Here is a 25,350-nt window from a genome sequence, read left to right as displayed (position 1 = left end):
GATGGCCCCCTCAGTTGCATAAAAATATAAGACGCTCTGGATAAGAGTGTCTGACAAATATTGTAAATGTTCTGAAGATATGATAAGCAGTTAGTGATTGATGACCACGTCAAGTTCTTATTGAAATATAAACAATGTCAAAGGTTCAGATGAACTCAATTACTTTTGTACTGCACTGATATCGATATTTTGTTAGATACCTATGGACAGTAGCTTGTCTACCCAGCACGCAAAGCATGCAACTGCGTGGGGCCCTGCAGGCTTGGAGGGGCCCCTACTAACCACAAGCAGTTAACTCATTTAATGATTGCTTTTGGCATCATTTATTAACGTGTGGCTGTGACACAAAGAAAGAATCAAGAGAGATTGTACTGTTACACAAATCAAAGTAAAATATATCTGGTTTATATTTGTCTCACTTAATTATAGATAGATAGATAGATAGATAGATAGATAGATAGATAGATAGATAGATAGATAGATAGATAGATAGATAGATAGAAATTTATTGTCATTGCATAGTACAGGTACACAGCAACGAAATGCAGTTTGGCATCTAGGAGAAGTGCAAATAGACAAGTGCAGATAAATATGTAGCATTACATATGTATTATATATACAGCACGTATTATATATAGGTATATACAGTATGTAAACATATGTACAGCATGTAATATATAGATATATCGATATATATGTAAACATATGTACAGCATGTAATATATAGGTATATTTGTAAACATATGTACAGCCTGAAATATATATATAGATATATATGTAAAAATATGTACAGCATGTAATATATATATTATATGTAAACATATGTACAGTGAATAAATATAAAGGCTATAAAATACATAAATAAAATAGTGCAGATGTATGTAAGGCACAATATGTGTAGAGAAAACAAAATACAACATGTAATATGTACATTGTATGTATAATTGTACAGAAGTTATATACAGTATTTTTAGTGTTCTAACAGTGTAGTGTATCTAAAATATATTATTTAAAATATATTAAACATTACTGTTGTGCAAATCTTAGTGAGGGCGCCAGGTCCTGACTTTGCTTGGGACTCCCAAAATAGTAACCACGCCCCTGTCTATAGATAGATGGATAGGTAGGTAGATAGATAGATAGATAGATAGATAGATAGATAGATAGATAGATAGACAGACAGACAGACACACACAGTATATAGATAGATATATATATATATATATATATATATATATAGATATATATATAGATAGATAGATAGATAGATAGATAGAGAGAGAGAGAGAGAGAGAGAGAGAGAGAGAGAGAGAGAGAGAGAGAGAGAGAGATTGAAGTTTAATGCTCTAGCGCGACTTCCAGCGACCCGAAACCGAAACAGCAAGTGTGAATGCGACACAAAATGGAGGCGCCGCTCTGTTTAACTTTCTCTTTCTTTTTCGATTCTCGACGCTTCGACCAGGCTTGAGACATGAAGCCTAAACGAGAAGCGCTTAGCATTACACCATTCGCTCCACTTTCGAGCACATTAAAACGAATAATCTATAATGTCTTTCAATGTACCAATACCGTACAAACCGCAGTCAACGCAATTGTGATAGTTTGGTCGTAAAGCCGCTTATGTTCTAGTAACGCCCAGCCTTTTAGGGTTTAGCAGTAAGCTAGCAAGTAAGCTAACAGTGTGCTAGCATCACTTCCTGGTTGCACAACAGTATCGTTGAAACGCTGAGACAAAACCAGTTTTTCAGCCGAGATAGAAAAAAGATAGCTGTAGAAAGTATGTTTCATTGGGCTAATTGATACGGTTTAAACCTCTGGTTTATCACATTGGGATCAAACTAATTGTATATGTCGGTGAAAAGCAGTGAAGCTATGAAACGGATATCTAAGTGTTCATAAACCGAGAGGAAAGCAGAAACGCCAGCCAATGCCTCGCCTTCATGGAGAATGACACTACAATATCGAAAGAAGGTTAGCGTCTTCCTCTTTTTTTTCCCCCCTGGTGAAAGTAATCGGTTGTTAAATTCAATGCACATAATGTATACATTCTCGTAGGCGTGTTATGACTATACGAGAAGAAAACTGTTTACTATAACCGACGAAACGCTAACGTGTTTAGCAAGCTAAGTGGCTAAACGTGCGTCTGCGTGTTTATATAGCTCTCTCAACGCTAAAAAAAAAAAAAAAAAGATGATTGTCTAATCAAAAAGTGATCATAATTCGGGGTCGGACAGCCATATTAAATCTGTTTGGAAGTCAATTTACGATTTAATCGATTTAAATCGTTGTAACAGGGATCATATTTTGCACTAACGTTTATAAACGTTGGACTTAGATGTGAACACTCGTGCCTGCTAAGTTAATGTGAAGCAATGCAGCGACTGCTAAAAGTGACCGTGAAGATCTTGTAGTATACAAAAACAAAATAAAAAAACACCGTATTCTTGTCATAGATTGTCAAGGATTGATGCTGAACATTTTGTTCTTGTCTGAAGGAGACTGGAAGATTTTTGTAAACGATGCCATGCATCTGAACCCAGTATTTATAAATAGACTTTTTAAACCAGGGCAGCAACCAAAATTAGTGAGGTCCACGTTGCAGAAGAAGGTCCTAGTACAGAAGGTGCAAAATAATCCACTTTTTAAAAAAAAATAATTTGCTTTTAATACACCCCAAATCCCCAACAGCACATATTGTTATTGTACGCATATTTCATCCATAGAGATGGGTGTTCTTAATTAAATCTAATCCTGATTAGTCCACAATTCCTCTTTCCAGATGATAAGATTGCATTTCCAAGTTTCGTTTATATCGTAATAAACAATTCCTGCCTTTTTTTGTTGTTGTTGTTGTTGTTGTTGTTGTTGTTTCGAATTATTTTAAATCTGTATTTATGCTAGACGTCTGTACCGTTTACATTGTAGTCAGACAAGCAGGTGATGCAAATGATAAAATTATCATATGCAAACTTTTATAGTCTAAAATGCAAAAGACCATTAAAACGTATGTATGTACACGATCCTTAGGTAATATGCGTAAAAAAGTATATACAGTTTATCGATTTCGAAAATCTTTACAAAACAAGTAAAGTTTGAAGTAAATACACAAGCCAAATACTTTGTGTTAAAATATCACCCACAGTGTTAACACATGCAGAATGTATTTATTTTTTTTTATAAATGAACACCGTATGGTGTTACTTAAGCACTCCGGGTGGGTGTTAATTCAGCACGGGGGATGTTGATGTGTAGAAAATGTCTTGTAAATCTCTATAATATATTAGTTATAAATCATCTAGGAAAATATCATAGTATCAATCTCTGTATTGATAATATCAACATATTGGGTATTTTGGTTGGTTTGTTGGTTGTTATTGCGTATGTAATTAAATCTAAACATAAAGGTTGGCTTTAAAGAAAGTATGAATGAACAGTGAAATTTGGGTCGGTATAACCTGGAGCATCATTTAGGTTTTATCTGTGTTTGCAGGTCTTCTTGAGCCAGTGCTTTCAGGCTCAGTAACCTTTGAAAGCAGTATCTTGGCTCCTCTTCATAACAATTATTTGTACGAGGAGTCTAAAGAGTCTTTTACCTACAATTCAGCACAGCTGATCAAAAATGCAGCTCTGCAAAAAAGAGTAAGTAGACACATGAACTTTGCTTTTTGCTCTGTCATCTTTGGTGTTCACCTAGACTTTTTTTTGTTGCTGTGTTAAATTTATCACAGTATTCTGCCTTTCGTGCTGAAAAACGTGAACATGGTTACTCTGAAGAGGAACTTGAGGAATCGTTTGGCTTCTTGTTGCTTGATGACAAGTCTAGGGTACATGCATGCAACACAAGCACCATTGTGGTCCTGTATTTAAATCCAGTTAATAAGTGATTGTATTTCTTGACCACCTGTTCCCCTTTATTTAAAGGCTAACAGACTTGCGGAAACAGGCCTAATTGTCGGGCAAGGGACGTGCACCACTCTGGGAGATTGTTCAAAGGGTAACTATCATCACAACTAACTGTGGTAGATTTATATGAGAATGTTATTGGTGCATATCACTCAAAGGCACTCACAGATGCTTAGTCTCAACACAAACAGCTTCTTTCCAACATGAATCATGTTTTTGCATAGAACATTGAGAGCCATTTTACAACAATATCAAGACTTTCAGAATAATTGGTTTCAGTTTCTATTGTACCAGGACTGCTTCATGGTAAATCAAACAGACCTTGAGATACATTTAAGCAAATGTAATAAGTTAAAGACTCATGTTTTTTGTATATACATATATTGTAATTATGTATTTGTACAATTTCCCACCACTAATGCAGGCCACTACTAAAAATACAGCATATGAAACACAGCAGCTCTGTTACATACAGCTCACTGACACAGCCTGAAAAGCTTACAGCCTACAAACAAAAAAACACTCTACCTTTAATATGAGCAATATTCATGACATTAGCGCACACAAATAAAGCTGAGAATGTGTACTCACCATGTGATGTGTACTGATCAGGCAGTCATCCTGTTTTGAAAGTGAAAGCATGAATGTATAGCTTTTTGAACATTGAAAATGAGAAATAGAAACAGAAAGTGTTAGCAGGAACAGCTCAAAGAGCAATCCAGTTGAAAAATACAGACTACAAAGAAAGTGAAAGTGTTTTTTTTTTTTTTAAAGCTATTACAAATTAATTGTCTAAAATTTATTTAGATATTTTTTTCATGAGATATGAGATGAATCAGCTGTACTGCTGTATGGCAAACGGTACACCCTTGTTTTCTCTTAGGTTGGATTGGGTAAAGATGGGACAGGCTCTCTATCTATCTATCTATCTTATCTATCTCTCTATCTCTCTTGATCTCTATCTTCTTACTCAAAGCACAACTTTTTTGATCATACAAGTGGATATATACACATCCCCTTCTCTTCAGTCACCTACAACATAGTGTTGGCGTAATATGATTGGACCAGTCCGGTTCTTTCCACCGGAAAGCAACCGATATGTAATGAGAGAAGCCATTGCTGAATCATCAACCCCCCTTTTCCTCTTTCCTTTGTATAAATCATGCCAGTGTTAGTCAGATCATGTTAAATTAAATCGCACATAACATAGCATTGTCTTTAATGCACTGTAATAATAGGACGTGTTCATGTTTAACATCCAGATTCTACACATTCATAACATAATGTGTTTTTTTGTCTGTGAGGAGGAGCTTGTGTTTTGGTTCACCCATGCTAATGTAATTGAACTGGTTTTTCCTGAATTTGCTGTTAGCATTGGGTTCATGGCATGTTGGAGCTTGAAAAGACAAACCATCTAGGCTTTTAGTTAAAAATCTAAATGTCTACAGCATGTTGGGCTTTAAGCTGAGAATACATGCTTTTCATTTTCAACATATTCTTATCAGGTTGTAAAATGTCTTAAACCTTTAAGAGTAGATCTCATATCAGGTTCAAAAAAAGAGGTAAAGCGATAAGAATAATTAGTAACAAGCCAACATTAGATAATATTTTTACATGCAGAACTGACTTGTATTTATGAAAGTATTTAGACGTTAAACTGATTATATATGTTGAGTGTCTAGGAGGATTATATGAGCATATATACAAACACCAGTGTCATTGAATTTTAACGTCTCTATTCTGTCTTTGAAACAGGGGTATATATTTCAAAGTACTCTGACTGCCTTGACCTAAAGCGTTGGTACGATGGCAAGACCGGTTACATTGTTCTGTTAAAATTGACAAAGGTAAACATAAATAAATAAGCATGTTTTTTTGTTGATTTTTTGTAAAGGCAAATGTCTGAATATATACATAAATGAGTTACCTTTTGTACCACAGATAGCTTATAATGCCTGCATTATTTAAAAAAAAAAATGTTGTCAATAGGGTCGAGTGAAGGAAGTGACAGAAAACTATACCCAAAACTTCACACCTCCAACTGCCGGGTTTGACTGCCATGTATCAGAGCAGCTTCAAGCAGTGTGTGCAACCACCAGCTTCTTTCTTGCATTCGAAAGGACTCAGGTGACACCCAGCTCACTGATTGTCCAGTTTAGCTTTGACACACATGCCTTTGCCAGACATCTGGAAAAAGTCGAATTCACCTTAATAATCCACATCCAATACTGTGCGTGCTACATTTCTGAATACTAATCATTTATGCTTGTTTATATGGATAACTCATACATGCAGCCATGAGGACTAAACTGCCCTGCCGCTCTTTTATTATTATCTAGCTACACCTAAAATCAGTTAAAATCAATAAAAATAAATGTAATGTATTTCTGTGCCTTACTAAGCGAATGTTTGTTTTTCAGTATTATATGTATGAGCTGGTGGATGGAGTGGAAAAGGTAGAGCCATGCCCAAGGCATGTGTGTCCATTTGCCATTGTGGCTTTCTCCTATGGAAAAACTGCCATTTCTTTAGAATTAAAAGAGAAAAGGTCGGTATCATTAGTGCTACTATTCAAATAATGTCTGAAACATATGCAAAATGGAGACAATGGAATGCAAAGCAGAATGGCCAGACTTCTTGGAGCTTGTTTTTAGATTTCACTGCCCCCTGTAGCCTCCTGGTCATAACTAGTTCAAGTTCACTTTATTTATATAGCACATTTAAAACAGCCATAGGACTGACCAAAGTGCTGTACAATAAAAGTGTGTTAGTAAAAATACACAGAAAAAAATGATACTAAGACAAGAGATAATGAAGCAAAATAGAATTAAATATATAATAATACACACTAAAACAAGCAAAACTAGCAGGATTGTAATATGATCTGGTCTTCTTCTTGTGCTTTGAGATGCTTTTCTGCTCACCATGACTGTAAAGAGTTATTTTGTTGTTTGAGCTATTCTAGCCTTCCCGTCAGCATGAAATAATCTGGCCATTCTCCTCAGTATTTCTGCTGTAGAACCGCACCTCGCTGGATGGTTTTTGTTTTTCTTAACTAGAGACTGTTGTGCATGAAATTCAAACGAGATTAGCTTTTACTTAATTACTCAAATGAGTCGGTCTGGCACCAAAAATCATACAACACTCCAAGTTACAGAGATCGCAGTTTGACGAAAACACTAACTGAACCGATCGACTCGTATCTCCTTGATTTTCTGTTTTTAATTTAAAATGATAAATCTGCGTATTTTTATACGATCTTTATGCATTAGGTTTTTACAGGAAAAGTATTTTTTGTTTACACACTCTTGTTTCTTTCAGGTTTGTACAGAAAATTAGATTTAAATAAGTGAACTGCATATTTCTTTTTTGACACCTGGTGTTCATGTAAAGACTTTGCATATGTAAATATTCTGCTAGCGTTTAAAAGTGTCTTTTGTTCTCCTTTGTTTTTCAGCCAAGAAAAATCATGTAAGCATTGCATTAACATTTTAACATCTTACAGGGTTTCCGCGGGGTCATAAAAAGTCATAAATTTAACAATAAGAATTTAAGGCCATAAAAAGACATAAAAACGTCCGGATTTTCCATACAAGGTCATAAAAAACATTTAGCCACGTCGTAAATTGATATGCCCGTCCATTAATTTGTTCTTCAATCGAAATGCGCTCGCGGCGGCAATGGCATTCATTTGTTTCGCTTGTTGTAGTTCTGTATGAGGAATCTGGGTGGTATCACACTGGTATCATAGCATTCCAGAACTACAAGGTCCATGCGGCAGCATACAGACTTGTCGGAAGGACTTTCACAGAAACCCGCGCGAACTCCGAACATACTGTATCATACTGAGTCACTGCTTAGTTTAATTGAAATCATCCTGGCTATGACAATGGGAAAATGTACCTTTAACGATCTGTGGCTCGAAGACGGTGCGTTTAGTAGCTGGCTCAAGCCCATCGCTAACAATCGGTATCAAGCCTATTGCACTCTGTGTAAGAAGACTTTGGAGCTGTCTAGTTTAGGCATAAAAGCCTTGAAGTCGCATGCAAAGTCGGAAAAGCATATCGTTGCCGTAAAAGGCCTGCAGCGGGTGCATGCGATCCGTCAGTTTTGTTCGGCTCCGTTACTAACGTTACCCGGTCAAGTACAGCGCGGGATTCCGTTTCTGTCGTAATTCGTGTAGGTCATAAATTCAAATCATAATGGTCATAAAAAGGTCTTAAAAAGTCTTAAATTTGACTGATTAAACCCTGCAGAAACCCTGATCTTACGTTCTTGGAAGTACTCAACACGCACCACTTTTCATTAAATGTTATCGAAAAATTTTTTGGATTGTTGTCTTATTGTACTTTGTGCTATTGTCATTTCTTGCATTTGACTGAAGACCTTTAATTTCAGCATTTCATTACCAACCCTGGAGTGGCCAGCTACAGATCGAGTCTGTTTTCTTCAACATTGGGTTGAAGTCTAACCATGGAGCAATGTTCCCAGCAAATCTGTATGTTGGATCATTTTTGAAATTGAACTGAATTATGTTATACTTTTAGTTTTTTTTGCTGATCTGTTGTTTTTTTTGTTTTTTTTTCCGTCAGCCCAAAAACAGTTAAAGTTGATCGTGTCATTGAAGTCTCTGCACTAAGGAAGATATTGCCCCAAGCAGTTTTTGAAACTTCTCCTGTTAACGAAGGTGTGTTTAATACTTTTCATAGCATGTTACTTGATTAGTTACTAATGAGCTGTAATGTTACTTGATGAGCTTTAGAAGGTAAAGTTCCATTTACTTGTCATTTTATAAATGTTTGACAACATATGCTATATGTTGTATATGATTATATATTATGTGAGTTTTTTGAATTTTTTTTATATAGTTTCATTAGATGGCAAATGGTTTAGTATGTATGATGTCGTCTCCCTTGAAGCAAGAAATGACCTAGATTTCTTAACTCAGGGGTTGAAGGAGAAGGACCTGGTAAGTCTGGGGTGGGGGTAACATTTGAGCCTGTGGAGTAGGATCTAGAAAACAAATTAAATATGTCTTTTCCTTTTAATGTCCAGGCCCTTGTTATATGTTTGGAGGATGGTGGTTTTCTTGTATTTTTACATTCATCCAATTTCCTCTCCTATGAAGGTAAAGATATTCTAAATGCGATACTCTAAATCTGAATAAATATGTTAAATATTGTATTTTATTGATTAGTAAAATGTTTAAACATTGCTCTAGGTGCAGGAACCGATAAAGCCTTTGCTCTTCAAGGAATGTTTGTTTATCCTGTCTCCAGAACTGTGCCAAGAGGTGAGTACAATTCATCTAAAATATTTTATAGCATCTGTTCTTGTTGTCTTCATTTCTAATTATTGCTTTTTGTGGGCGATTTAGAGACAAAGAGTGGATACCACAAGACTAATACTCCATTGGAGGTTCTTCAAGTTCTCCCTGCCCTAAATTATGCTGAATTAGAAATGGAGAAGTGTCCTCCAAAGCAGGATGAGGAGCCCCTTGGTATAATGGAGAAACATTTGCAAAACTTTGCTGCTCTTATTTTTCCAGGTTTAACTAGCAGCCCTAGTAGGGAGGCTAGTATGTTTCCTGATCAGTATGATGTACCTGAAGGTTTTCCTCTAATTGCTCCAAAGTTGACAGAACAGACTGGAAGTCGCCTCAGGATATATTTAAAAAGTCCGTGCAGTTTTCAAATCCCACTGGCGAGGGCACAGGAACTCCTTGCTGCTGGAAAACAGCAGCGCAGTGATGATCAGGACGACGATGTCTATTACTGTATCTCATCACCTGATGCCCCTCAGACTCCTGCTGATCTGGTTATGGAAAGAGATATGCCTAATGAAACAGATACTTTTATTTGTATTAATGTTTCTGAGGAAGTGAAAAAGAATGCTGAGCAGCAAGCTGAAACAGAACTGACTGATGCTGAACAGAGTGTTTTGATCGCTGCTGAACAGAGTTTTTTGAACGCTGCCAAACAGAGTTTTTTGATCGAGGAAGTGAAAACACCTTGTGCTGCAGTGGTTGAAACACCTGATGATAACCCTGTGGATAGGGCAGACCCTTCACCCATGTCAGGTGACCTCCCCACAGAACACTATATTCAGAACATTCAAGCAGTTGATACTGCTCAGTACAGTGAGAAAAGTTCAGAGTGTGTCTCAGCCAATGACAAATGCGGCGGAGAGGCGTCTTCCGGGGCATCTTTCACAGAAACCGTTCAGACCACCAGCGTGGCCATGCCTTCCTCAGAAATCGGAGATGATGCCTCAACTGTGGCATCTAATTCTGAGATGGAAGTCGATCATTCACACAAAGTAAACTGTGTATCCGATATTCTTCCTATGGTTGGAGGTCAGATACCTGTTACAGAAAAATTACAGGAAGCTGACCTTCCAACATCCATTTCACCTCCTACCACATCAGTAAATCGGACTGAAGCATTAATCGAAGGCTGTAAAGAAATACAGCCAGAGGCAAGCAGTAACGTTCCTGCTAAATCCAAGCCAAACCGGCGTGGAAAAAGGAGAAGAAGGAAAGGTATAAAACGCAATACTAACAAAGTCAGTCAAATTACAACCCCACTACAAAACACTACTTTATTATCTTCCCCTTCAACAGAAGCTACTCCTGAGTGGGGTAGTAGCAGTGAGACAATACATTCCTCACCTAGCACACCAAAAAAAGATTGGCGTTCTCTCCCCAGACGCAAGAGGCACTGGAATGCCGATGTTAGTACAAAGCGAACACTACGCTCAGGTTTAAAAAGCACTGAAATGCCATGTGGTAAAACTGATGAGACTGAGAAAAATAGCACCAATACAAACCTTACTGTTACAACAAACATGCCCAGTACACCAAAACGAAAAATGGAAGGAATTACTATGAGAGAACGATATGGCCTTAAGACAATAATCACAGACTGTGGCTCTGTCTTTGTCCCCCATGGCTCTGAAGTTGCTCCTGGGGACATAAAGTCAAACGAAAACCAGCAAGCTCAAGAGTCATCCTCTGTTACAACCAGCAGTCCTATAGGGGGGAAGCCGACGACTTCACCAACACGGGATAAACCGCAGCCATTAGAAATAGAAAACACAAGTCAGCATAATCCCCAAACGCAGCTACAAAACATTTCAGTGAATCCAGTTAAAGCACAGTCCTCTGGGGAGATTACTGAGAAAGTTTCTGAAAACTCTGACCAATCATCTGTCCTGGATTCGACTGAAAAAACTAAAAGCACAACAAAAGACCATGTGTACAGGGCAATATCCATAAGTAAACTAAAGACAGTGCTCAAACGATCAAAAAGGACTAAATCTCCTACTGCACAGAATAACGGGAAATCAATATCAGATAATACAGAGCCTAAACTGAAAAGAGGGAAACCAAGCAACGTAGAGTTGCCAGACAAAGGCAAACAAGAAAACACATTACAGCATAATCCCGAATCCACCGGGAACCAAGAGCCTGTGGAAAATACACCGTCTAAACCACTCCTGAGGACCACCTTGTCTCAGGAGATGCGGAGCTCAAAGTTCTCAAAAGAAAACGGTAGGAATTTAGTAAAACCGTTGTGATTAATATTTTTTTAAGTTCTTTTATCCTTATGTAATATATGAATGCATAGACAAGTACGATCTTTTCATATTAATGTGTACTGTAGTAGAATATATTTTCACTTTAAACATGATCTGAGATGTGCCTGCATTTTTAAAGCGCCAGTGCACATCTTTCTTGAAATATAAACAAATTAATAATTTAGGCCCAAGTGACTACAACCAGAATAAAGCGCTAACTGAATATGAATGAATGAACACAGTATACAGGGGCCTTGAAATTTACAAGCAACCCACCCAAGGAAATTTGTCTCTTTTTGTCCTGCAAGCTTCATATCTGAGCTCCTTTTATGGTTGATGGCAGGATCCCAGTCGCAATGCACATATGCAACAAATAAAATATATCCCAAAAGGCAACCTTAAATCTAGTTTATAAGAGCTCTGTGTGAAATGTGTGGACTAATTTTCATATACGTTATGTACATTTTAATCAGCATATTTGGCTCAAAACCTATGTGGACCTCTCTGCCTGCCTTCATTTAGCTTCCTTTCTGCTCCACCTACAAAAATTATATATACCGTGAGCAACATTTTAAATGTATTTTATTCGCCTGCATTACATCCAATACTAATATTACTATTAATTGCAGATACATTTATAATATTAGTCTTAGCATTTTCAGTATGGAAAGCATGAATCACGCCTTCCTTCCTTCTTCAGCTTCTGTTTCACATGTGTGCTTGTGTCTGTGACAAATTCTGCTTTTTTATGTCCATTCTCTTGCCTCTTTTTCATACTGTTTTTTTGTCTATTTTTTTCTTTTCCATTTTTTTTTTTTTTTTACAGGTTGCAACATATTTGAGAACGTTTCCCTTAAGGAAATAGTTAAACAAGCTGACCAAACGCTCACGTCTGAGCCAGTAGAGAATATGGTAGGAGAAAAGTGCCTACCTAGTTCTGATGGTCAATGCAATAAAGAGGATGTTGCTGTTGGCATGCCTGCACCTTCGGATGCTCTTAATCTCCTGGCTGATTTGGCTCTCAGTGTAAATAGCGATAAAATGTTGCCTAAATTTGGAGGAAAACACCTTGGAGCCAAGACCAGTAGCTCGCCTTTTCCTCAAGTCTTTCATCCGTTGAAATCCCCATTTGCAAGATTTAAATTACCTGATAAATCTCCTTTTCCAGAGGGTCTTGTTGTGACTGGGGATCTGATCTTAGAGATATCAAGAGAGCATTCTTATTCACAGCCCTCTCTGCTGTCAAGTTTGGCAGGCATATGCCCCCAGGTTCAACCTCAAGTTCAGTGTGTTGAGTCTTGTCTGCCCATGAAATCTGACCTTCTGCTGAAGCTACCTGATCTCGCTAATTATCCAGGCTTTCGTAACAAAGAAGACAAAAATGGATGGAAATTCCTGCCATCTCTCCCTGGATCAGCTGTCAAGGCCAACGTATGGAGTTCTCAGTTTCTTCGCTGTAGGACCATAGTTGAAAAGGAGGGCTCTATTCAAGTGACAAGGCATTGGAAAGAAAACTATGATTTCAAATATGACAGCAAGTTCACAAATGACAAGCTAGACAAGTGTGTGATAAGAGCGCTGCATGGGTATGTACTCTCTCCCCCACTTAAACTTACTCGAGAGTGTTATAAAAGTGTTTCCAGCGTGTCCATATTTTTTATAGTCATGTGATCAGTCAGTGTGTATGTGTATCAATGTGATCAACTTTTGATTGAATGTAAATTGAACTTTTAATTAAATCTAAATAGGCGATTTAGCTTGATGTTCAAATAGCAGTAATAGTAATGTAGCCAAAATGGTCTTCACTGTATTTACCACTAACCGCTTTCCTTTCTGTTCCTAATTTCTTCAGCGACTGGGATTTTAGCATTGAAGACAGTTATGAGCAGGTGCATCTTATCTTCCATATGTGGATAGGCCTCTTTTACAGTAAACCCACTTCTAGGTTCTTTCACTTTGACCAAATCGGCCCAGCAGTGGAAAAAAAGAATCCTGAAATGGCATCACAGTGTGCTGTTCAGACTTCCACATCACTGCCGGATGTTGAATTGACCTCAAAGGTGGACAAGCCTACTTCCGTAGATCCTGTATCGGATGCGCTTGACCTTTCAGTGAAAGTGCCTGGGACTGAGGATGACTTTACCACTGAAGAGAATCTAACACCTACGTCTGGTATACAATCAAGATTCGAACACATGCCAGATATTAGACCCAGTTTAGACAATTCCCTCAATGTTCCCTCAGCAAGCATTCTAATGGTAAGCAGTCCAGGGGCAATATCAACCATGTCTAACCTTATTTTTCTGTCATTTCAAGTAAAAGATGTTATAACCATCAAAAGTGACATACATAATTGATTATTGTACAGTAGATGCCTAAATCTCAGTTAATTATTTTGGCTTTGTAGAAGCCAACATTCTGTTTTCCTATTTCACCTTAGACAAAAATCTATAAAATTTAATACGGCCTAGGGCTTTTGAGCCACATGCACCAAATTCGGATATACTTTTCTAAGCAATCCGAGTACCGGTACTTCCGGTAACGGGTCTCAAATTGGCCTTTTTTCCCATAGACTCCCATTATAAACTTTGGAGGTTTATAACTCGGCAAGCTTTCGAACTAACTACACCAAACTCTGCCAGCTCCTTTAGGGTGATACTCTGAATAAACTTTTAAATTGGTGTACCAACTGGCCTTTCGATTGTGCCGCAGCCCCGCCCCCAAAATATACAGAATCAAAAAACATTTTACAACATGGACATGTGACATATCAAAACACTCAGAACAATGAGGGGAACTTCCTCACGTGTATTCTGATGACGTCACGTGAAAAGCAAAAATTAGCACAACATGAACATGTGACATATCAAAACTCTCAGTCCAATGAGGGGAACTTCCTCAGGAGTATTTGGATGACGTCACATGCTCGTCTCCACTTGCCTCCAAATGTTTTGGCACCCTATCTTTCTGTCCACTTGCCTCCAAAAGTAACACTGACCCTTATGTGCACTCGCCTCCAAAAAGCACTGGCCTTTGCGAATACTTACCTCGTCAAAGCCAACATCAAAGTTTGTCACGACGAACTTTACAAATCTAGTTATATGTTTGCATTTGTTAACTAAGGAATAAAACAGGAAGGAAGCGATTTTACAGAAAAAGTCAAATGTGACTGGGAGTTTTATAGGCACCCCAAAATCGATTATGTCCTAAAGCTAGCCAATTTCTAAAAGAAAAACGAATACCATACTTTTTATCTGATTATAGTTTAGTCACAGTCTTGCTTGTGTAGGTTATAAGATAATACAATGCAGCTTGTAATTCTGCTGAGAATCTGCAAAAGCACTCTGCCCTGAAGACTTTCTCAGGTTTGAAAATCTATATGGAGTACGTATTTGGACCCTACATGTCCAAAGGTTTGTGGACACCTGACTATGCCACCCAAAAATAATGCCCTTTGCTGCTAAAATGTTATAATCTCACTCTTATGAGCAGTGTTGGGCAATAACGCGTTACTGTAACAGTTACTTTTGACAGTAACTAATACTCTAACGCATTACTTTTTAAATAAAGTAACTCCGTTACCTTTACCATATGGTGCGTTTGTCCGTTACTTTTTTAAATGAATTCATTTTGGCTGAAGTGTAGCGTACAGACTAACCTGTTTACAGCAACGACGCATTGTAGGATTGGTGGATGCCAACCACTATAAACACGAAGACGCCACACTGTGGGCGTGTTTCCGTTTATTCAAGTATGTGCGGCAGTAATGGCGAGTCAAGGCGAGAGCAAGACGAGTTTCTCAAAGTGGAAATATGCTCATTATTTCACTTTAGTTGAGCATAAAGACAAAAACCTTTTAGTCAAATGTAAGCTGGGTCTTTGTTTATCGAAGGTCCAATCCATTAATGGGAACAATAAAGAACGTTCTTTAAAAAAAGTAACTAAAAAGTTACTTTTAACAGTAACGCGCACGTTACTTTTTGGTGTAAGTAATCAACAAAGTAATTGAGTTACTTTTTGAATGAAGTAACTAGTAACTTTTTCTTAGTAACTAGCACAACACTGCTTATGAGATATCTTTAAACTAGATTTTGGGGATTTGTGCTCATTTACCCACAAGAGAAGAATTAAGGTCAGGCCCTCATGACTTTTGTAGATGCTCAGGGTGCTGTCAGTCGAGTTCTTCTACTCCAAACTTGGCAAACCATGTCTTCATGGAGCTCATTCTGTGTACAGAGGCATTGTCATGCTGGAACATGTCTAATGCCACTTTTCCACCAAAAAGAACTGGGTGCTGGTTCAGAGCTAGCACTGGTGCTGGTTCAAAGTTGGTTCCACTGGCAAACCTTCTAAGAACTGATTTGCCTTTCCACCGGCTAGAGAGCCATCACAGAGCCGAGTCTGACGTCACTGTATACGTGTCACGTGTCCCAGCAACTTTAGCGCAGCAGCGGCAAACACAAACACATCAACAATGGTGGATGTTGCTTTACTGTTAATGCTCATGGCTTTGTAACCGAGAAAGTACATAACATTATTTTATCGTTAACACAGAAAAAGTTAGCCTTAGCATGTAGCTAACTACTATCGTGTGTGCTGATAATGTATCATATTGCGGTAAAGTAAAAGTGTATTAAACATTAGTATACTTAAGGTACATTATCAAATGCGCTAACAGTAACCCCGCCCACAGCCCCTGACGCAAGCGGTTCTTAAGTCTAGAACAACAACGTTTTGGTTCCAATGAGGGAAATTGTGATTCTACAGCATAACATGTCATTCTGCGTAACTGTATGCTTCCAACTTTGGTACAATAGTGTGATGCTTATGCGTCTTCAAACGTTATGGCCATATAGCATAGAAATTTGAATTATAGTTAGACCTACTGAGTTGAGACAGTGAATGAAACAGTCAGTTTCAGGAATTCTGTGTCACTAAATATTGCTGTATCTTTCTGGTGTTTAATGACTAAAAATATTCACACTTACCTTTTAGACCCATTTCTACAATCCTCCAGTAGCAATAAGCTCCATTTATGCAACTGTATTTTTATTGTCATTTGTTTCTTAAGGTCAGGAAATCCATACTTTATGCTACTGCACGGAACTGAGTCATTTTTGTTAACCTTTGCAGGATTACAGATCCACTGTGGAGGACGAAAATTCCACAACTGATCATAATGACTGCAGCGACGTGGAGGACGATATGTCCGGTGTCGTTGAAAGCACTTACGCAAAACTCTTGGAGAGCAACAGTGCATACAATCAGTTGTGTGGTCTTGCATCAAACATGAGAATTGAAGTACAGAAATTGTTGAATGTGCAACAGAATGAACCTGTTAGCAAGGACCTGTCTATATCAAAGCCAATGAATCTGAGCACTGAGACAAAGACTGTGGAGGTATTCCACCAGGTTGTTGCCCCTGTCAAGCCTTTGATTATTTCTAAAGTGCCTGACACCAGAGCCTTTAAGTTCAACCTAAAGTCATGGAGCTTTAAGGAAAAGAACAAAGGTGAAGCACCTGTATCAGTGCACAGAGAGAGCGTATCCAAAGATGAGCAACGTGAAGGACAAGCTAATAAGGAAATACACGGAAATACATCAGTGTGTGTGTATTCTGGTAATAATGAAAAGAATGAGTCTGTACTTAAAACCAATCCAGGAAGCTGTTCTGTTATTTCTGTTTCTGTAAGTGATAAAAATGATGCAAGAATTGTATTTAAATCTGCACTTCTTACCAGGGATGAAACACCTATGGTCATTCATGACAAGAATAGTAGTGCAACAGAGAAATCTGTGTCCGAGAGAAATAATGAGGTAGTGTGTAATGATATAGGAGACACATCAGTGGATGAGTTTATTGTAAGTATCCAGACAAAGCAGGATATCACACCAATAGATGTCAGAAATGTCAATGTTAATGAAGAAGTAACAGAGAACGTTGGGCCTGTACCGGACGTCATAGACAAAATTCATGTAGATGTACCTCATGTGAATCATAAAACAAAGGTGGTAGGAAAACCTTTCAGTCATGACTGCAGTAATACCACCGGAGAAGTGCTTATTGATGATCAGAAAAAGGACAAAGAAACATCTGTGACTGTAAGAAATGACACCTCTGTTAATGTACCTGATGTGGTTAAGTCACAGGAGCTGGTTACATCTGTAAGAGATGACACAAGTTCACATGATGCCAGAAATGACATGCATGAGGAGGTAAATGTTAACGATGAGGCCGACATGGTTCTGACTATGCCTGATACCGGCGATATCCTGCCAGAGTATGATGAAGAAAATACTGCTGATGGGGAATGTGATGAGGACGGTAATACCTCAGATGAAGTTAATTCTTTGGTGAACATCAGAGATGCATCTGCTGACGTACAAGCTGAAGACGAAGATGAGCTTGGAGTTATAGATGACATACCTGTAGTTTTACAGGATATGAATAACACAAACAAGAACGCCACTCTTGAGCTTGATGCCAGAGCTGATATGTCAGCAGATGTACAGGATGTGAATAAATCGAACAAGGAAGCCATATCTGGGCTTGATGTCAGAGACGACAAACCTCCAAACATACAGGATGTGTTACAGAATGAAACCACAACGGATAAAGATGAAACCAAATGTCAGCCTGACGTCAAAGACTGCAGCTCTTTGGATAGACCGCACAATGTGGAGTCGACAGAAGACATGGAAGTCCATGTAGAAATCTCTGCCATGGAGGAACATGTGTCTGAAAAAGATGAGAGAAATGCAGATGCAACAACTACTGAAAGTGTTAGAAAAACAGTAGCAGAGTCCCTGACTAAATCCGACTCTGTGGAGAACAGCACTTTTGCTGAGTCTCAAGATTGGACAGGTAGTGTAGATATGGATATGAGTGATATGGATTCAGAAACTGAAAATTCAGAAACGGTGCATGCTGTGAACGACTCTTGTGGTGAAAGACACCCTGAAGCATTTGAGGAAGACACTCTAAAGCTGCAAGAGTGTGAAATGAAAACTGACTCACCTGTAGCAAGCAATTGTAAAGAGCACAGTAGAGAAGGTGCTCAGCCAGGGATATCTGAGTATTCATCTGCAGATCATGTGAGCTCAACATCCAGTCCGTTAATTACTTTGGAGGAAGGCCATAGTTTATTGGCTGTTGGTGGTGCTTGCATCCCAAAACAGAACGATGGTGAAAGTGATCATGATGCCCGTGTGGTTCAACATGAAACACCTGGGGTCAAGCCGTACAAACCCACAAAATATTTAAACGATGTGTTACCCATAACTGAAAAAGGTAAACCAGAACCATATGAAATAAAAGACTCTAGTATCCAGGGCTCTAGCGAAAAAGCTGCGGATTTAGACCGTTTCAATGCCAATGAAGAGTCAAGTAAAGACCCTAGAACTCTAGAGCTGGGCACTGAACAGAAACCTTTACTCCCCACATTTTACAATTCGGTTGCTAATAGTTTTGAGCTGCACAAGAATTTCGACAGCATAGATGCATCTCCACCAACTCTGCAAATAGACACTGAGGCAGAGATGAACAGCAGGTGCTGTACCCCTACTCTGGATGAACCAACATATCATTGGGCTGATGAGGTTTCAAATATTCAGGAAGGAAATTTCCAGGACATTTCTGAAACCGGGCACTACTGTGTAAAGAATAACTCTACTAATGCATGGCTGGCACTTGAAAGTTCTGAGGATTCTGATTTAGAAGAGTCTGCAGCTCACAAAGAACAAATCGTCCTTCAGGATTCACTTTGGTCCTATAATAGGCACAATTCCACAGTCAAAGATACTGATGAAAATCAAACGTTTTTAGCTGACGACTACGTGCCTGAAGAGAAGACGGTTTATTTAGACTGCAAATCAGTTCCCACACCTAGAACATCCAAAGAAATAGAGCCTCAACATGACCAGTTTGGTAGTTTTCCTGAGCAATATGAAGATGATTCCTATGAAGAGCTTCCTTCATCATGGACACATGGTGCCAACTTCAAAAGAAAGCAGCAAAATGAATGGTATGCGCCTGACGAGGATACACATTACACAAACAGCACTTCTATCCACAGGGAAGTTGCATACAGGCCAAGAGAGATTACAGAGAGTAAGTCAGACACTCCTGGCTGGGTACAAAGAACTCGTTATTCAGAATCCGTTCCCAATGCCGACGAGTCAAATGAAAGAGTTCTTTCTTTCAGACCTCCAGCAGGTTTATCTGAATCTAATGAGGAGTCTGAGAGCCAGGGATCAGAGCCAGTACATTACAGTAAAAAGAAACATAAGAGAAGGTTTTGTCAAAATGATCGGGGTAAAAAAGACTTTTATGCAACTGTAGACCTCAGCATAAAAAAGACCTTTTCATGTAGTTCAGGTCAATCGAGCATTTCAAGGACACGAACATCCAGCCCATATCAGCGTAAAGGAGAAAGCAAGCAGTCCTTTGACTGGCGCAGATATTTCAGGAGAGAGGGAATATTTGTGTCAAAGGGAGGCACCAGTGACCCGTTTCATGATCCACCTTCTTCTATTATCACAATGTTTGATAAGAAAGGGAACAGAGTGATATATGAAAGTCCTTCCACTGAAAAGCGATTAGCAGGCATCCACGGTGCGAGTCCGAATATGGAAGAACAGAAATCGAACTCTGTCACCCAGTCTTTAATGGAACTCGAGTATCTCGTCTTTTCAGAGAAGATGACGCATTTGCTCAAAAATTATAAGACTACCTCCAGAGCAAAACACCACCACAGACTAAATATCAGCCCTGTAGAAAAGCCTATGACTATTCAATTTTCAAGACTTGATGAGCAGAACAGCTTTTCTGCACTTGATCAGACTTGGCCGACACTTTCTAAATTTAAGATCAACGTAGACATGTCTGAAAGGAAAGCCTTAAAGAAGACTCCAAATTACAGTAAGCCCTTGCATCTCCAAAGCCTTTTCTGTGAAAGAGGCACTGAAGCAACTTGCTCAAAGTTATCAGACATAACGAAAGAGTGTTCAAAGTCATACCACACCCTGATGAATGACATTTGCATTGGCAAGACTGTCCCTCATCAGCACGAAGAGCTGAAAAGAAAATGGGATTCCGAGCGCGTTACAACCAGCAAGCAGTCTGGATTCTGTGGTCGCATCAAGAAAGACATGTTTGATCATCTGCACGATAATTTAAACTCTATTGTGAGGCAAGCATGCAGAACCAAGTACAAGTTCTATATCTTTGTTACATCAGCGGACCCCTTTTTTGAGGAAACCAAGGTGGGAAAATTGATATTAAAGTTATATTTAATGGAAACATTTTATATTGCATATAAAAACTTTGATTAATGTGATCTTTAGTTTTCTACTTTGAACTTTATTTCATCACCACATCTGCATTTTGCATCCAACATTAACTCATGTATTAGGTTTCCCGTTAATATAACTGCTGAAAGATGGCAAGAAGAAAAGCTACTATTACTTATAAAATCACAGAATATTTGTTTCTTTTTTTTTTTTCTTTTTTTTTTTATTTACTTTAACCTCAACAGTAATGTCCTTGTGATATTTGCATGCAGCATACACACTGTGGTTCAGGGTGTTTTTTTCTTAAAGGATAAAATAAATTATAGTGTGATTGTAGGTAAAAAATGAAATAAAAAAAAAAACATTGTTCTGATCTCCAGGATCTGTTGGAAGCTGAGGGCCACACTGCAGTTGAGCCATATCAGTTTGAATCTGATGCCAACGGGCAAACTCCTCTACTTATTATACTGAGAAACGAGGATATTGCAGAACACATATTTGAGGTAAGTCCATTTCAAAGGTGGACTATACTACACGTGTGTGTGTGTGTATGTGTGTATACAGTATATGTGTAAAATAAAATAGCAGATCATCACTAATATCATGTCCTCCCAGGTTCCACATTTGCTTGAGTTAAAGAAGTCATCCAGAGTTCTGTTTGTGGGCATCGATCAGCCTGACGATGTTGTAAACCTCACACACCAAGAGCTTTTTGCAAAAGGAGGATTTGTGGTTTTTGATGAAACCGCACTGGACACGCTGAGTTTAGGTAAAGAATTTTACATTTGGTAATATTGCAATTTTGAAGAAAAAAAAATAGAAAGATTGAAATGTCGCTTTGTAATCTATTATAAAACTCATTTATATATGTTTTTTTTTTCTTTTCTCAAAATGTAATAAAAGAAAACATGAAAAAGTTTGTGGGCATTATGGAAGAACTAGATAAAAAAGGGAAGTGGAAATGGTTTCTACACTACAGAGACAGCCGCAAGTTTCGGGAAAATGCAAGGTAAGGTCGCAGTTTGTGTTTGAGCTTTCCTGTTGTGTCTAGTCCTTCAAAAGCTGAATTAAAAAAATGGCTATCAATAGATTTTTTTTTTAATTTGCATAATGTGTGGTGGCATGGGAAGACCTGTCAGATGTCAGTGAAGCCGAATTCAGACAGAAAGGTGAAATTCCGAAGTTATCGCAATTTCATTAAGTGAAGATAGGCCTGGGCCTCAGATACCGGATCTCAGATTGTTCAGTTTTATTATGGTCTCTTAAAACATTATTGTTTAGGCAAATTAATCTTGAATCACCTATATAAACTCATCATGCACTTGTACAGCATTTGGCAGATGCCCTTATCCGGAGAGACTTACATGTTTATCTCTTTTTTTTTTCTTTCTTTTTTTTAAATAAAACTGAGCAATTGAGGGTTAAGGGCCTGGTGGACATGGGATTCAAACTGGTAGTCCGACTCCTTAACCGCTAGGCTACCATAACCCCAGTACATACCACAATACATAAAATCATGCAGCTACCAAACAAGAGCTTCAGCTGATGTTCACAACAATCATCAAAATGGGTGAAAGTGTGATTTCATTGAATTTAACTGTGGCAGATGGGCCTAGTTCGAGCCTTTCAAATGGCCGATTTCAGATATTGACACACAACAGTCTCTGCGACAGAGTTGTGTACTGTATAAATTAATTACTGTATAAATGTTGAGAAAAGATGTCAGAGGATGGAGAAGTCTGATCTATTTCATCAACGTTGACTTTCAGCTCTCTCACTCAAAGGACGTTTTTATGGCTTGCATCATTCTGGGTAAATTCTAGAAACCATTCTGAGTTGGCGTGTGTGATATTCCCAGGATATCGGCAGTTTTTGACACATTTAAACCCTGCCCTCTGGCACACACAGCCATGCCACAATGTCACTGATACATTTTTTAACTAAACCTCTTGACCCGTACCTGCATCATCTTATGCACTGTGCTGCTGCCTTATGATTCGCTAATTGAATGAACATGCAAGTGCACCGGTGTTCCTATTAAAGTGGACTGCGAGTGTCAGCCCCTTGTATATAAAATAAGATGGTATTAAACAGAAACTGGCTGCTGAGAGGACAATATAGTCTTAATATAGTTTTATGGATGGATTTTTAATTTGTCTATCTTCTTTATTATATGCTTAATTACACGTCAGCTTTTAAAATTGCTTCATTTCTGAAGTAACCAAACCAGCATGTCATTTTTAATACATGTGAAAGAGAATCAGTGAAGTGAAGAGTTTTATCAAGTAGAAAATGCTGCCAGACTTGATGAATACAGATGCATGTCTCAATTCTGCAATAGCTAACAAGTGTCTGTTACCTTTAGGGGCTGTCCTGAAGCCCAAAGGAGAAGGCAATTCATAGACTGCTGCCAGGAAGCAGGAATAGTGGAGGTCTTACCTTATCATGAATGTGACGTCATTTCACGGGACAAGCCAGACTTCCTTCGCTGTCTAGTTCGTCTCCAGATCCAAAACATCTCAGCCCGGTTCCCTATTTTCATTACAGGTGAAGTTTTTGTTCTTGTTTTATTTGTGCACACGTAAAAGATCACAATGCATGTCGTGCCTCATAAAATGCCGTGTGTTTCTGCTCTTCCTATCTTCCTTAAAGGTTTCGGTTTTGTATTCAAAGTAAAATACACTAACAGTTTCTAAAATAAAAAGACGAGTTCAGTATTAGCCCAATAATGGAAACTTTACGATGCATAAAAGGAAATTGCTATTCAGCGTACATTTACATACAACTACTGTTAGTGGTTTAAGAAGAAATCATTTGTTCCTTAAGCATGGTATTGTTTGTATGTTTTAATAACAGAAAACCATTTTTTTTATTCCGTTTATCCCACAGCAATATCGAAAATATAAAAACTAAAATACATTTTGAGCGACACCTTTTTTTTTTTTTTTTTTTAGTTTCTGTCTATGGGTAACTCTGAAATATCCAGAAAGTCCTCATCATTAGACTTTTCCATTTTCCCTTAAAGGAACAGCTTTACCTCTGCCTGTTACTGCGCTGGCACAATTTGGTCTGTATAGATTAAGTGATGTGTTTAAATTGGCAGGAAGGATAAGGCAATAGAACGATTGCATTTATATAAACCATGGAGGACACTACATAAGCTAGGATAAAAGATTAAAATATCAAGAATTGTTTTGCAGTATCAGCTTTGTCTATGATTCTTTTTTTTTATCTTCTTTGGTTATCCTTTCATTCATGATTTAAAATTTTAAAAATCAAAAATTTATTGTCTCTGTCTTCCCTGTTTTAGACAAACCGGATGAGTCTTTTGAGAAGAATGGGATTTTAACTATGAATATTTACACATTCTCACGGATTCTTTCAAATGACACATGCTCAGTTTCATAAACTGGTAGCTAAAATGGGGTCCTAGCACTCTGAAACCCCTACACGTTGTTTTTTGTTTGTTTGTTTTTCTGTACAAATTGAATTCTTAATCAACAGATATTGAGTGCTTGTTTTTTTTTGTTTTTTTTTTCCCTAAAGTGTAAATAGTATATGTTCTGCTTGGTCTGTAACTATTTATATTGTAGCCCCAATTAAAGTTTTCAGTTGGAGGCTTCATGTATAAAGTTTGATATGTATTAATTTTAAATATTTTAAAAAAAAAAAAAAAAAAAAAAAATCAGTGATATTTTAGCGCAAACCAGTTTTTGATATGTTTTTTTTTTTTAATCATATTGACCAGTTTTAATAAAATAGTTGATTACTTATCGTGGTGTTTTTGTTGTTTTTTTCTATTGATAAAAAAATTCAATACAGTACATCAAAGACTTAAAAAAAAAAAAGTCACAACTTCATTTATAGTGCTCTCATTTGAGGACTGTCTTCAGACAGTCACCAGTTTCAGCCTAAGCTCAGTATAATGTCTGTGTGGAGTTTTTGCATGTTCTCCACATGTCCTCTGGGTTTTCTGGTTTCCTCCCACCTCAAACCCAGTAGGTGTGTATTTGGGTCTCTAAAAGCATCACTTCATTTCTGTCATTGTTTCTTATTTTTTATCTTACAGAATTCTTAGCATTCGAAACACCCACCAGTGTCTCGAGTTAAACTTCACTACAAAAAATTCCAACTTAGCAATTGGCAATAGCTTAAATATAGTCTCATTTAACTGATATTTTCTATAACATTACAATCTATTAAATACGAGACCTTTTTAAGACCTTTTACTTTAAATGTCTTTACATTTACAAACTTTACATTTTGCTCTATTGGCAGATTATTCACTTCCTTGACAATCTAAATACTTTAAACTATTTGAGAGTACTCGAAATATATAAATACATATAAATACACTTACTCTCCACTTTATTAGGAGCATCTGGACTCCTGCTTATTTATGCAGCTATACATCAGTAGCACTCATGAATTTCATCAAACATCAGATTGGAGAAAAAAGTTAGCATTGTATTGTGGGTAAAGAGTTCACTGAAACTGGACTGTGCCCATGAGTGCCTCAGGTTCCTGTTCATGCCTTGACCAAATGGAACTTGATGTGATCTTCTGCCATTGTGCCCT

General features: G+C 37.8%; 1 protein-coding gene across 1 annotated transcript; it reads left to right on the top strand.

Annotated features, from left to right (window-relative positions):
• The first annotated feature begins 1,472 nt into the window (after positions 1–1,472).
• Positions 1,473–24,472, top strand: tasor2 (transcription activation suppressor family member 2). The gene is made up of 22 exons (XM_060882090.1): positions 1,473–1,971; positions 3,491–3,639; positions 3,729–3,824; positions 3,922–3,994; positions 5,659–5,750; positions 5,893–6,030; positions 6,324–6,451; positions 7,361–7,374; positions 8,302–8,401; positions 8,496–8,590; positions 8,772–8,872; positions 8,959–9,031; positions 9,125–9,196; positions 9,281–11,455; positions 12,308–13,067; positions 13,334–13,739; positions 16,615–20,745; positions 21,153–21,275; positions 21,388–21,541; positions 21,676–21,781; positions 23,138–23,319; positions 24,083–24,472. Exons 1-22 carry the CDS (start codon positions 1,941–1,943, stop codon positions 24,178–24,180), a joined length of 9,297 nt encoding a protein of 3,098 aa, XP_060738073.1. The 5' UTR covers positions 1,473–1,940; the 3' UTR covers positions 24,181–24,472.
• The last annotated feature ends 878 nt before the right edge of the window (positions 24,473–25,350 follow it).

Source organism: Tachysurus vachellii, chromosome 11, assembly GCF_030014155.1.
Source record: "Tachysurus vachellii isolate PV-2020 chromosome 11, HZAU_Pvac_v1, whole genome shotgun sequence".
NCBI classification, from domain to species: Eukaryota; Metazoa; Chordata; class Actinopteri; order Siluriformes; family Bagridae; genus Tachysurus; species Tachysurus vachellii.
Note: the sequence above shows the minus strand (reverse complement) of the source record. Positions and strands in the feature narration are given on the sequence as shown.